A 15,375-nucleotide genomic window follows, 5' to 3' on the forward strand; every position below is an offset into this window, starting at 1 on the left:
CTGTGTGGTTTCCCACGAGTGTGTGGTTTCCAATGTCTGTGTGGTTTCCCATGTGTGTGTGTGTGGTTTCCCATGTCTGTGTGGTTTCCCATGTGTGTGTGGTTTTCTCGTGCCTGTGTGGCTTCCCATGTCTGTGTGGTTTCCCCATGTCTGTGTTGTTCCCATGTCTATGTTGTTTTCCGTGTCCGTGTGGTTTCCAATGTCTGTGCTGTTTCCCGTGTCTGTGTGGTTTCCCGTGTCTGTGTTGTTTTCCGTGTCTGTGTGGTTTCCCATGAGTGTGTGGTTTCCGATGTCTGTGTGGTTTCCCATGTGTGTGTGGTTTCCTCGTGCCTGTGTGGCTTCCCATGCCTGTTTGGTTTCCCCTGTCTGTGTGGTTTCCCATGTGTGTGTGGTTTCCCATGTCTGTGGTTTCCCGTGTCTGTGTGGTTTCCCATGTCTGTGTGGTTTCCCATGTCTGTGTGGTTTCCCATGTGTGTGGTTTCCCGTGTCTGTGTGGTTGTCCATGTCTGTGTGGTTTCCCATGGTTGTGTGGTTTCCCATTTGTGTGTGGTTTCCCATGTGTGTGTGGTTTCCCATGTGTGTGTGGTTTCCCACGTCTGTGTGTCGTTTCCCATGTGTGTGTGGTTTTTGACTTACCATTGTTCGGTTGTTTGACCTACCATTGCTCAGTTGCTTGACTCACCATTGCTCAGTTGTTTGACTTACCATTGTTCGGTTTGTTTGAGTTACCATTGTTCAGTTGTTTGACTCACCATTGCTCAGTTGTTTGACTTACTATTGTCCAGTTGTTTGACTTACTATTGTTCAGTTGTTTGACCTACCATTGTTCGGTTTGTTTGAGTTACCATCGTTCAGTTGTTTGACTTACCATTGTTCAGTTGCTTGACTCACCATTGCTCAGTTATTTGACTCACCATTGTCCAGTTGTTTGACTTACTATTGTTCAGTTGTTTGATTGTCCAGTTGTTTGACTTACCATTGTTCAGTTGCTTGACTCACCATTGCTCAGTTGTTTGACGACCTTCACGCCGCTGCCGTCTATGCCAACGCTTCTTATTTGACTGCCCGGGTTGGGCACAACCTCAGAGTAGAAAACTTGTTTTGTGACGTCATCGTAGGTGAGAGCGACGGGGTTTGGGCTGGACGGTTGGGGTATGGCGGTGAAACTGAAGCTCTCCATGTCCATCCTGAACAGGTGTCCGCTGTACACGTCGGTGAAAATGAGGAAGTTGTCTGGAGTCTGTGCTGTTGGCAACCATGGTGATAACAGAACACTTTAATCGGCAACTTCAGGGAGGAAGTAGGTGACTCAGTCAAACCCCAGCCAACAAAGCCTCTAAACAGGACGCTCCGTCCACTCAACGTGTTCATGGGAAACCCAATCTCACATAGCCTCTAATCAGGACACGCTGTCCACTCAATGTGTTCACGGGACACCCCATCTCACATACCCTCTAAACAGGACACGCTGTCAACTCAATGTGTTCACGGGACACCCCATCTCACATACCCTCTAAACAGGACACGCTGTCCACTCAACGTGCTCATGGGAAACCCCATCTCACATAGCCTCTAAACAGGACACCCCGGCCACTCAATGTGTTCATGGGAAACCCCATCTCACATACCCTCTAAACAGGACACCCCGGCCAATCAATGTGTTCATGGGAAACCCCATCTCACATAGCCTCTAAACAGGACACCCCGGCCACTCAATGTGTTCATGGGAAACCCCATCTCACATAGCCTCTAAACAGGACACCCCGGCCACTCAATGTGTTCATGGGAAACCCCATCTCACATAGCCTCTAAACAGGACACCCCGGCCACTCAATGTGTTCATGGGAAACCCCATCTCACATAGCCTCTAAACAGGACACCCCGGCCACTCAATGTGTTCATGGGAAACCCCATCTCACATAGCCTCTAAACAGGACACCCCGGCCACTCAACGTGTTCACGGGAAACCCCATCTCACATAGCCTTTAAACAGGACACCCCGGCCACTCAACGTGTTCACGGGAAACCCCACCTCACATAACGTCTAAACGCCTAAACAGGAATCCCCACCCTACATAACGTCTAAACAGGACACCTTGCCCATTCAAAAACGTTACAGGAAATCCAACCCATTCAGCGTGTTAACAAACCTCGCCCACTCCACGTGAAGAAAACACGTGCAACGCAACGTGTTTACATGAAACATCGCCCACTTAAAGTGTTCACATGAAATCCCGCCCACACATCGCGTTTAAAATAAACCCCGCCCACTCCACGTGAAGGAAACCCTAGCAACGCAACATGTTTACATGAAACATCGCCCACTCCACGTGTTCACAAGAAGCCCCGCCCACTCATCGTATTTACAAGAAACCCCAAACACTCCAGATTCTTAAGGAAACCCTTGCAACGCAACGTGTTTACAAGAAACCCCACCCACGCAATGTGTTTAGAATAAACCCCGCCCACACAACGTGTTTACAAGAAACCCCGCCCACTCAACGTGTTTACAAGGAACCCCGCCCACTCAACGTGTTGGAAATAAACCCTAGCAGCGCAACGTGTTTCCATGAAACATCGCCCACTCAACGTGTTTACATGAAACTACGCCCACACATCGTGTTCACATGAAACCCCGCCCACTTTACGCGTTTACAGAAACCTGGCCATTGAACCTGGCCACATGCCGACGAACGTATATACAGGACAGAGAATACGACCCACACAATATTTACAAGAAACTCAATCCACCAAACGTATATACAGGACAGAGAATACGACCCACACAATATTTACAAGAAACTCAATCCACCAAACGTATATACAGGACAGAGAATACCACCCACACAATATTTACAAGAAACTCAATCCACCAAACGTGTTTACAGGAAACCCCAGCCACCAAAGTGTTTACGACAAATCCCGCCCACTCAGCGTGTTTACAACAAATCCCACCCATTCAGAGGGATCGAAGGAAAGCCCGCCCATTCAGTGTGTTTGAAGGAAAACCCGCCCACCCAACGTCAATAGAAGAAACCCCGCCCACACAAGGCGTTGAAAGGAAACTTCCCCAACCATTTGAATGACTACCCCGCCCATCAGTGTCATTAGGCAATCGCGTCGTGTGTACAGTGGTAGCCCCGCCCACTCACGGAGTTCACACGTGATCCCGGCGTCCTCTTGGTGGGTGCAGTCGGACTTGGCCCAGTTGTCCTCGGTGAAGCCGCACTGTACGATGTGAGTTTCCGTACCGGTACAGTTCACTTCGTCCATGTAGATGAGGCCCGTGCCCGATGACACCTTCACACTGGATGTGGCCAGGGCGTTCTCTCTGTGGGGTAGGGTAGGCGATGGGATGGAATTAGTTGTATCAGAGCTGGGCATGTCATTCACGTTCTAATACAGCACCGCGGTGTCGGTCGGCGGAGGAAGTGGTGACACGCGTGTAGCTGTCGACAAGCGTGTATGCATGTAGACTGTAAAGTGGACATGAATACATGTTGACAATTGCCTCTTGCGCGGGTACACTTAGAGAAATGTGTATGTATATGCTAACGAAGTCCTGTATATGAATAAGGTGACGACTGCGGGTGTGTGTGTGCGGGTATGTGGTGACAACTGCGAGTGTGTGTGCGGGTATGTGGTGACGACTGCGAGTGTGTGTGCGGGTATGTGGTGACGACTGCGGGTGTGTGTGCGGGTATGTGGTGACGACTGCGGGTGTGTGTGCGGGTATGTGGTGACAACTGCGAGTGTGTGTGCGGGTATGTGGTGACAACTGCGAGTGTGTGTGCGGGTATGTGGTGACGACTGCGTGTGTGTGAGCGGGTATGTGGTGACAACTGCGAGTGTGTGTGCGGGTATGTGGGGACAACTGCGAGTGTGTGTGCGGGTATGTGGTGACGACTGCCTTTTTCACAAGGGTTCGTGGTGACGAGGGCACATTTTGACAGATGTGCATATGTACGGGTACGATGTGAAATATACATGTATGTATATCCGGACAGATGGTGTATTTACGGGTGGACGATGATCTGTATGCATTTGCGAATACATGGCGACATCTTTATGAATTTACGGGTACATGTTGACTTCTGTATGTACATACGGGTGGACGATGACCCACCTGTTATACCCGAGCATGGAGCACACCACACTGGCATCTTTGTTGTCCCAGTGGTCGTCGCAGATTGACCCCCACTCGCCATTGGCGTACACGTCCACCCGGCCAGCGGACGCGGTCCCGAGCATGCGCACAAACACGTGCTTGGGGTCTAAGGTCACGTGCGAGGATGGTGATGGTGCTGAAACAGACAACGCGCGGAGACCTGCAGCGATGATGTCAGAGAGTGGATGAGTATGATTTTACGCCGCAATGTCAAGGCGTGGGACACCAGAAATGGGCTTCACACATTGTACTCATGGGGGGAATCGAACCCAGGTCTTCGGCGTGAAGAGCCTACCCTGGACACCGCACTATAGACGTGACACTACGGAGACCCTACCCTGGACACTACGCTATAGACGTGACACTACGGAGACCCTACCCTGGACACCGCACTATAGACGTGACACTACGGAGACCCTACTCTAGACTGTACGCTATAGATGTGAGACTACGGAGATCCTACGCTGGACATCATGTTATAGACGTGACACTACGGAGACCCTACCCTTGAGACCGCGCTATAGACGTGACACTACGGAGACACTACCCTGGACACCGCACTATAGACGTGACACTACGGAGACCCTAACCTGGACACCACGCTATAGACGTAACACTACGGAGACCCTACCCTTGAGACCGCGCTATAGACGTGACACTACGGAGACCCTACCCTGGACACCACACTATAGACGTGACACTACGGAGAAACTACCCTGGACACCGCACTATAGACGTGACACTACGGAGACCCTACTCTAGACACTACGCTATAGACGTGAGACTACGGAGATCCTACGCTGGACATCATGTTATAGACGTGACACTACGGAGACCCTACCCTGGACACCACGCTATAGACGTAACACTACGGAGACCCTACCCTTGAGACCGCGGTATAGACGTGACACTACGTACACCCTACCCTGGACACCACACTATAGACGTGACACTACGGAGAAACTTCCCTGGACACCGCACTATAGACGTGACACTACGGAGACACTACCCTGGACAAAACGTTATAGACGTGAAAGTACGGGAGACACTACCCTGGACACCTCACTATAGCGTGACACTACGGAGACCCTACCCTGGACACCGCACTATAGACGTGACACTACGGAGACCCTACCCTGGACACCGCACTGTAGAGGTGACACTACGGAGACCCTACGCTGGACACCATGCTATGGACGTGACACTACGGAGACCCTACCCTGGACACCGCGCTATAGATGTGACACTACGGAGACCCTACGCTGAACACCATGCTGTGGACGTGACACTACAGAGAAACTACCCTCGACACCACGCTATAGACGTGACACTACGGAGACCCTACCCTGGACACCGCACTATAGACGTGACACTACGGAGACCATACGCTAGGCACCATGCATTGCACGTGACATTATGGAGACCCTACCCTGGACACCGCACTATAGACTTGACACTACGGAGACCCTACGCTGGACACCACGCTATAGACGTGACACTACGGAGACCCTACCCTGGACACCACGCTATAGACGTGACACTACGGAGACCCTACCCTGGACACTACGCTATAGACGTGACGCTACGGAGACCCTACCCTGGAGACCGCGCTATAGACGTGACGCTACCGAGACTCTACCCTGGACACCACGCTATAGACGTGACACTACGGAGACCCTACCCTGGACACCGCACTATAGACGTGACACTACGGAGACCCTACGCTGGACACCATGCTATGGACGTGACACTACGGAGACCCTACCCTAGACACCACGCTATAGACGTGACACTACAGAGACCCTACCTTGGACACCGCGCTATAGACGTGACACTACGGAGAACCTACCCTGGACACCACGCTATAGACGTGACACTACGGAGACCCTACCCTGGACACCACGCTATAGACGTGACATTACGGAGACCCTACCCTGGACACTACGCTATAGACGGGACACTACGGAGACCCTACCCTGGACACTACGCTATAGACGGGACACTACGGAGACCCTACCCTGGACACCATGCTATAGACGTGACATTACGGAGACCCTACCCTGGACACTACGCTATAGACGGGACACTACGGAGACCCTACCCTGGACATCCAGTCCGTATTCGTGGATCCTGATATCGGCGAGTTCCCGGAAGCTTGGTGGACCGACAGCCGTTTTACCGCTACCGTCCTTGTTGACCCGCATCAAGGTTCTGCGTGTGTAGATAGCATAAACAATAGACAGTAGACAATGGACGGTATAAACAATATACAATAGACAGTAGACGGTATAAACAATAGACAATTACATCTGCAAATGAAGGGGCCTCTGGTGTTCTTTGAAACATCTACCGATGCCGTACATGACTTCAAGTAAAGAATTATGCCATCCTTAAGCCGCACATATTCAATCTTCATTTAAACGAAGGAAACAGTACATCTAAATTATCATAATATGACATTTGTAATTTTCCTAAGATCTAATATGTTTGTTGTTTATATTATTGCCTTTTATGAGAAACGGAAATACATGTAGTGTTCCAAAATAATTATTCTATAAAAAAAAGTATTCTAACGATATAATGGTGACTGTGTTTTTTAATGTACACTTTGTGACACGTTAATAAACAATATCCTATCCAAGAATGACAATAGTCACAATAACCATCTACCCGTGAAGAGCCGGGGTAGAATAGGTCTTCAGCAACCAATGCTTGCCGTAAAAGGGGACTAACGGGATCGGGTGGTCAGACTCGCTGACTTCGTTGATGCATGTCATCGTATCCCAATTGCGTGGACCGATGTTCATGATGTCAATCACTGGATTGTGTGGTCCAGACTCGATAATTTACAGACCGCTGTCATAAGGCTTGAGTATTGCTGAGTGCAGCGTTAATCAACAAACAAACAAACAAACAAACAAACACAGGAACACAGGAACACTCGCAGTAGGTGTGATACTTTGATAGTTGGCATGTATTCTGAGATATAGAGGGGCTCTTCTAGCGTTCTCGCATCCATGTAATCTCGATCTTTGCAAACACAGGCTTAAAGTGCAAATACTGCGAACATGCGAGAATGTGAGACCATGGACTCGAGCAAGTCAACGAGCCTGATTACGATCGACCTGCATATGGACAACATGTACAACTGTAAACACATCTTACGTACTGTTGGTTCCAGTCGGTGTAGAAGAGGTAATTTTTGAAGACGTCGATGGCGAAGAAGTGGGCACCGGCGTCCTTCATGACGGTGTGTCGGTTGCCACCGTCCATGTCCATCACCTCCAGCAGGTGCGTGCCCCCATCCACGAAGTACAGCTTGTTGTCTGACAAACACGGACATGTCGCCCTGATACACGTGCAGCCCTGACTACATCCTCAAGTGTGAACCTACACCTACTACTGGCGGGAGCATTACGCATGATTAAGATCATGTACAACCTCCAGTATATTAAAAGAGATAACGTGGAAATAGCGTTCTGGGAAGAGTTTTCTCCCTTGCAGGTATTAGTTAGCACGAAGAGTTATTTCCCTTACATGGATTAGTTGACGCGATTTCTCGGGATTGAAAAAAATGATTGACTCTCTGTTCTAGAAGCCAAACAATAGTATTATCTCTTCTTTGGTCACTATTCTGGAATTAATATAAGAATTTAGTCTTTAATCTGGGAATAATAAACTATTGTTTAGGAATGCTGGAGGTTGCCAGTTGTGGACCCTGTAATGTACACTGACCGTTGTAGTCTATCGCCATGCCGTTCGGCCACATGATCCCAGTCGTGATCAGGGTCTGTCTTTCGGTGCCATCATAATTGGAGCGCTCTATCTTTGGAGACTTTCCCCAGTCCGTCCAGTAGATCTGCCTGTGGGAGACACAAGTCACCGTATTGTCATGGGAAAATAGTGCGTAAGGCCCTGTAAATATATTGTCAAACTAAGAATATGAACACTCAATGAAAGAAAGTGGTCAACATTTAATTAACAATTGTAGTATTGGGATTACACTTTCTTGGTAAAGTTGAGTCCCGTCCGGGATTCGAACTTTCATTTTGTGGAGTTAGTGGGTTAGATCGCTTACTTTTGGTGCTGGCGATTTGGTGCCTCACTCTGGCACTGTGGGTTAGATCGCTTACTTAGGGTGCTGGCGATTTGGTGCCTCACTCTGGCACTGTGGGTTAGATCGCTTACTTTTGGTGCTGGCGATTTGGTGCCTCACTCTGGCAGTATGGGTTAGATCGCTTACTTAGGGTGCTGGCGATTTGGTGCCTCACTCTGGCACTGTGGGTTAGATCGCTTACTTAGGGTGCTGGCGATTTGGTGCCTCACTCTGGCACTGTGGGTTAGATCGCTTACTTTTGGGTGCTGGCGATTTGGTGCCTCACTCTGGCACTGTGGGTTCGAATCCCGAACGGGACTAAACACGAAAAAGTACTAGCATCTGTACTTTACTCAAAATCACCAAAATAACATTTTTAAGCAAAGATCAGCTCGTCAGACCCTGTCAATATATTGTCATGAGAGAAATAGTCCGTCACACCCTGTCAATATATTGTTATGAGAGGAATAGTCCGTCACACCCTGTCAGTATATTGTCATGAGAGGAATAGTCCGTCACACCCTGTCAGTATATTGTCCTGAGAGAAATAGTCCGTCACACCCTGTCAGTATATTGTCATGAGAGGAATAGTCCGTCACACCCTGCAAATATATTGTCCTGAGAGAAATAGTCCGTCACACCCTGTCAGTATATTGTTATGAGAGGAATAGTCCGTCACACCCTGTCAATATATTGTCATGAGAGGCTGCATAAGACATTGAAGTAGTTGTTAGTTAAGCATCATTATTAAAGCTCTACTCTTTTGTCAGGTGATCCTGCATTGTTGGGTAGACAAGTAATCCTTGGTGGTCAATCAGAGGGTAAGCGCGGGTGTTTTCTTAGTTTAGTTTCTTGCCTAGTTTTATGTCTCCGTGTCCAACTGTTGTTTTCACCCCTGCACCTTTCATTGACTGTTCATTCTGCTCTGGCTGTGAAGAGCGGCTTGAAACCCAACTCACTCACTCACTAACGAGGTAAACTTCTGGGATGTGTTTTCCACCAATGTCACCTGGTCTGCCGTGATATACATGAAATATTGTTCAAAGCAGCGTAGAAATCTAACATAGTCCCACTATTATATCTTTGCACATCGACTTACACCAGATTACAGCATTACCATGGATACGTACTTTGAGCGAGGGTCAACAGCGATCTCTCGGGGTTCATCAAGATTAGAGTTGATAACAATTTGGAAGTTGCTGCCGTCGAGGTTAATGGAGCCGATGACGTCATTGCCAGTGTCGGTGTAGAAAAGGATGCGGTTGACAGGGTCAACCTCCAGTTTCTCCAGGTCGGCGTCTACGCAGGGTAAAGTTGACACCTCAGCGACTGTTAAACATGTGTTGTATAACACTCTCCTCTCACCTCTCACTCTCCCCTCTTCCCATCCCACATTCACCTCTCACACCCCACACTTCCCTCTTCCCATCCCACGCTCCCCTCTCCCCACCCCACACTTCCCTCTTCCCACCCCACGCTCCCCTCTCCCCACCCTACACTTCCCTCTTCCCATCCCACGCTCCCCTCTCCCCACCCTACACTTCCCTCTTCCCATCCCACGCTCCCCTCTCCCCACCCTACACTTCCCTCTTCCCACCCCACGCTCCCCTCTCCCCACCCTACACTTCCCTCTTCCCATCCCACGCTCCCCTCTCCCCACCCTACACTTCCCTCTTCCCACCCCACGCTCCCCTCTCCCCACCCTACACTTCCCTTACCCTAATCCACTCCCCCACCTCCATCTTCACCTCTCTCCACCCCACACTCCCCTCTTCCCACCCCACTCTCCCCTCTTCCCACCCCACATTCACCTCTCACACCCTACACTTCCCTCTTCCCATCCCACGCTCCCCTCTCCCCACCCTACACTTCCCTCTTCCGAACCCCACGCTCCCCTCTCCCCACCCTACACTTCCCTTACCCTAATCCACTCCCCCACCTCCATCTTCACCTCTCTCCACCCCACACTCCCCTCTTCCCACCCCACATTCACCTCTCACACCCTACACTTCCCTCTTCCCATCCCACGCTCCCCTCTCCCCACCCCACACTTCCCTCTTCCCACCCCACGCTCCCCTCTCCCCACCCTACACTTCCCTTACCCTAATCCACTCCCCCACCTCCATCTTCACCTCTCTCCACCCCACACTCCCCTCTTCCCACCCCACTCTCACCTCTTCCCACCCCACATTCCCCTCTCCCACCCCACTCTCCCCTCTTCCCATCCCACGCTCCCCTCTCCCCACCCCACATTCCCCTCTCCCACCCCACTCTCCCCTCTTCCCACCCCACACTCCCCTCTTCCCACCCCACACTTCCCTCTTCCCACCCAACCCCACACTCCCCTCTCCACACCCTACTCTCCCCTCTCCCACCCCACACTCCCCTCTCCCCACCCTACACTTCCCTTACCCTAATACACTCCCCAACCTCCATCATCACCTCTCTCCACACCACACTCTTCTCTCCCTCCCCCACGCTCCACTCCCCCACACTTCCCCTTTCTCCACCCCACGCTCCCTTCTCCCCGCCCCACGCTCCATGCTTCTCACCCCACCCCATACTCCCTTCTCCCCGCCCCACGCTCCCTTCTCCCCACCCCACGCTCCATGCTTCTCACCCCACCCCATACTCCCTTCTCCCCGCCCCACGCTCCCTTCTCCCCGCCCCACGCTCCATGCTTCTCACCCCACCCCATACTCCCTTCTCCCCGCCCCACGCTCCCTTCTCCCCACCCCACGCTCCATGCTTCTCACCCCACCCCTTACTCCCTTCTCCCCACCCCACGCTCCATGCTTCTCACCCCACCCCATACTCCCTTCTCCCCGCCCCACGCTCCATGCTTCTCACCCCACCCCATACTCCCTTCTCCCCGCCCCACGCTCCCTTCTCCCCACCCCATACTCCCTTCTCCCCGCCCCACGCTCCATGCTTCTCACCCCACCCCTTACTCCCTTCTCCCCACCCCACGCTCCATGCTTCTCACCCCACCCCATACTCCCTTCTCCCCGCCCCACGCTCCATGCTTCTCACCCCACCCCTTACTCCCTTCTCCCCACCCCACGCTCCATGCTTCTCACCCCACCCCATACTCCCTTCTCCCCGCCCCACGCTCCATGCTTCTCACCCCACCCCACACTTCCCTCTTCCCATCCCACGCTCCCCTCTCCCCACCCCACACTTCCCTCTTCCCACCCCACGCTCCCCTCTCCCCACCCTACACTTCCCTCTTCCCATCCCACGCTCCCCTCTCCCCACCCTACACTTCCCTCTTCCCATCCCACGCTCCCCTCTCCCCACCCTACACTTCCCTCTTCCCACCCCACGCTCCCCTCTCCCCACCCTACACTTCCCTCTTCCCATCCCACGCTCCCCTCTCCCCACCCTACACTTCCCTCTTCCCACCCCACGCTCCCCTCTCCCCACCCTACACTTCCCTTACCCTAATCCACTCCCCCACCTCCATCTTCACCTCTCTCCACCCCACACTCCCCTCTTCCCACCCCACTCTCCCCTCTTCCCACCCCACATTCACCTCTCACACCCTACACTTCCCTCTTCCCATCCCACGCTCCCCTCTCCCCACCCTACACTTCCCTCTTCCCACCCCACGCTCCCCTCTCCCCACCCTACACTTCCCTTACCCTAATCCACTCCCCCACCTCCATCTTCACCTCTCTCCACCCCACACTCCCCTCTTCCCACCCCACATTCACCTCTCACACCCTACACTTCCCTCTTCCCATCCCACGCTCCCCTCTCCCCACCCCACACTTCCCTCTTCCCACCCCACGCTCCCCTCTCCCCACCCTACACTTCCCTTACCCTAATCCACTCCCCCACCTCCATCTTCACCTCTCTCCACCCCACACTCCCCTCTTCCCACCCCACTCTCACCTCTTCCCACCCCACATTCCCCTCTCCCACCCCACTCTCCCCTCTTCCCATCCCACGCTCCCCTCTCCCCACCCCACATTCCCCTCTCCCACCCCACTCTCCCCTCTTCCCACCCCACACTCCCCTCTTCCCACCCCACACTTCCCTCTTCCCACCCAACCCCACACTCCCCTCTCCACACCCTACTCTCCCCTCTCCCACCCCACACTCCCCTCTCCCCACCCTACACTTCCCTTACCCTAATACACTCCCCAACCTCCATCATCACCTCTCTCCACACCACACTCTTCTCTCCCTCCCCCACGCTCCACTCCCCCACACTTCCCCTTTCTCCACCCCACGCTCCCTTCTCCCCGCCCCACGCTCCATGCTTCTCACCCCACCCCATACTCCCTTCTCCCCGCCCCACGCTCCCTTCTCCCCACCCCACGCTCCATGCTTCTCACCCCACCCCATACTCCCTTCTCCCCGCCCCACGCTCCCTTCTCCCCGCCCCACGCTCCATGCTTCTCACCCCACCCCATACTCCCTTCTCCCCGCCCCACGCTCCCTTCTCCCCACCCCACGCTCCATGCTTCTCACCCCACCCCTTACTCCCTTCTCCCCACCCCACGCTCCATGCTTCTCACCCCACCCCATACTCCCTTCTCCCCGCCCCACGCTCCATGCTTCTCACCCCACCCCATACTCCCTTCTCCCCGCCCCACGCTCCCTTCTCCCCACCCCACGCTCCATGCTTCTCACCCCACCCCATACTCCCTTCTCCCCGCCCCACGCTCCATGCTTCTCACCCCACCCCATACTCCCTTCTCCCCGCCCCACGCTCCCTTCTCCCCACCCCACGCTCCATGCTTCTCACCCCACCCCATACTCCCTTCTCCCCGCCCCACGCTCCATGCTTCTCACCCCACCCCATACTCCCTTCTCCACGCCCCACGCTCCCTTCTCCCCGCCCCACGCTCCATGCTTCTCACCCCACCCCATACTCCCTTCTCCCCACCCCACGCTCCATGCTTCTCTCCCCACCCCACGCTCCATGCTTCTCACCCCACCCCATACTCCCTTCTCCCCAACCTACGCTCTTCACCCCTCATACCCCAGTCTCACCTCTCCCCACACCACAATTCCCTCTCCCTAACCCACGCTCCTCTCCCCCACATCCATCTTCCCCTTTCTCCACCCCACGCTCCCTTCTCTCCACCCTACTCTCCCCATTCTCCACCCCATGACTTACTAGTGGATAACTGCTTCAACTCTCTGATGTCTGTTCCGTCAAAGTGTACACTGACCAATTGGTCGAGTCGCGGCTCCACAAAGTAGATCCGACCTTCAACTGAGTCGTAGTCGAAGGAGCCGACGGCGTAGTTTTTGTTGACTGGGATGTCCACGAAGCTGCCGGTCAGGAGATTCATGCGGGTCACTTTTCCTCCACGGCCCGTGTCCGCCAGAAATATGACGTCATCTTCCTTTGAAACTGGCGACAGTTGTGTTTGTGTTACTTGTGTTACTTGTGTTACTTGTGTTAAGCTCGTGTATGGAGAACGTACTTATACACGCACGATGCAACTCTCAGATGATGCAACTCTCAAACGATGCAACTCTTACAAGATGCAACTCACCAATGATGCAACTCTCAGATGATACAACTCTCAAACGATGCAACTCTCACACGATGCAACTCTTACAAGATGCAACTCACCAATGATGCAACTCTCAGATGATACAACTCTCACACAATGGAACTCTTACAAGATACAACTCGCCAATAATGCAACCCTCAAACGATGCAACTCTCACACGATGCAATTCTCACATGATGCAGCTCTTACGAGACGCAACTCTCACACAATGCAGCGTTTACAAGATGCAACACTTACACTATGCAACTCTCAAACGATGCAGCACTTACACGATTCAACTATCACACGATGCAACTCTTACAAGACTCAACTCTCAAAAGATGCATCTTTTAAAGGATTTCACTCTCAAACGATGCAACTCTCACACGATGCAACTCTCACACGATGCAATTCTTACAAGATGCAAATCACCAATGATGCAGCTCTCAAATGTTGCAACTCTCAAAATAATGATTCTACTCTAAAATGATGCAAGTGTCAAATGAATCTACTATCAAAAGATGCAAGTGTCAAACGATGTAACTCTCGAATGAGGCAACTCCTAAATGATGTCAAATCAAACTGAAATACGAACACCCAAATACCATACAGAGGTAGAACCTGTGTTTGTACACTTAAAGATTGTGGCGTATTTTAAGACTACTTGAATAGAAATGTAATTACGTGAAAATCGGATCATTTAATGATGTTTCCATGTCAGAAATAGAATTCCGCCGCCTACAACCTCTGGTGTCCTCTTAGGGGACTCACCTGACGCACAGACCACCCGGTGTCCACTGTGGTGACTCACCAGACGTACAGACCACCCGGTGTCCACTGTGGCGACTCACCAGACGTACAGACCACCCGGTGTCTACTGTGGTGACTCACCAGACGTACAGACCACCCGGTGTCCACTGTGGTGACTCACCTGACGTACACAACACCCGGTGTCCACTGTGGTGACTCACCAGACGTACAGACCACCCGGTGTCCACTGTGGTGACTCACCTGACGCACAGACCACCCGTTGTCCACTGTGTTGACTCACCTGACGTACACTACACCCGATGTCCACAATGGTGACTCACCAGACGTACAGACCACCCGGTGTCCACTGTGGCGACTCACCAGACGTACACAACATCCGGTAACCACTGTGGTGACTCACCAGACGTACAGACCACCCGGTGTCCACAATGGTGACTCACCAGACGTACAGACCACCCGGTGTCCACTGTGGCGACTCACCTGACGTACACAACACCCGGTGTCCACTGTGGCGACTCACCAGACGTACACAACACCCGATGTCCACTGTGGTGACTCACCAGACGTACAGACCACCCGGTGTCCACTGTGGTGACTCACCTGACGTACACAACACCCCAGCGTCTTCTCTGTGGGAGCAGTCAGTGATACCCCAGCTACTTTCCTGACACTGTGCGATGCTTGTTTCATTGCCCGTACACGCAACGTCTTCCAGCCAAATGCGTCCGCTGCTGAAGTAGCCGAATCTCGCCTGTCCCACGGCGCCTGCCCCCACACTTCATCAAACACAGAGATATATCCTTAGATAGTGATTCGTACTCCTG

At 52.6% G+C, this 15,375-nt stretch overlaps 1 protein-coding gene across 1 annotated transcript in view; it reads right to left on the reverse strand.

Annotated features, from left to right (window-relative positions):
* Positions 1–15,375, reverse strand: part of LOC124145586 (low-density lipoprotein receptor-related protein 4-like) — a 33,920-nt gene that overhangs the window by 12,328 nt on the left and 6,217 nt on the right. The window contains exons 7-15 of the mRNA XM_046515403.1: positions 15,152–15,327; positions 13,396–13,635; positions 9,395–9,563; positions 7,904–8,031; positions 7,338–7,494; positions 6,270–6,379; positions 4,127–4,304; positions 3,153–3,331; positions 1,000–1,245 (exon numbers count right to left, since the gene is read on the reverse strand). Coding sequence (XP_046371359.1) covers positions 1,000–1,245; positions 3,153–3,331; positions 4,127–4,304; positions 6,270–6,379; positions 7,338–7,494; positions 7,904–8,031; positions 9,395–9,563; positions 13,396–13,635; positions 15,152–15,327 — 1,583 coding nt within the window. The remainder of the gene's footprint in view (positions 1–999; positions 1,246–3,152; positions 3,332–4,126; positions 4,305–6,269; positions 6,380–7,337; positions 7,495–7,903; positions 8,032–9,394; positions 9,564–13,395; positions 13,636–15,151; positions 15,328–15,375) is intronic.

This window comes from Haliotis rufescens, unplaced genomic scaffold, assembly GCF_023055435.1.
Source record: "Haliotis rufescens isolate VD_foot unplaced genomic scaffold, xgHalRufe1.0.p SCAF_8, whole genome shotgun sequence".
In the NCBI taxonomy this organism is placed as follows: Eukaryota; Metazoa; Mollusca; class Gastropoda; order Lepetellida; family Haliotidae; genus Haliotis; species Haliotis rufescens.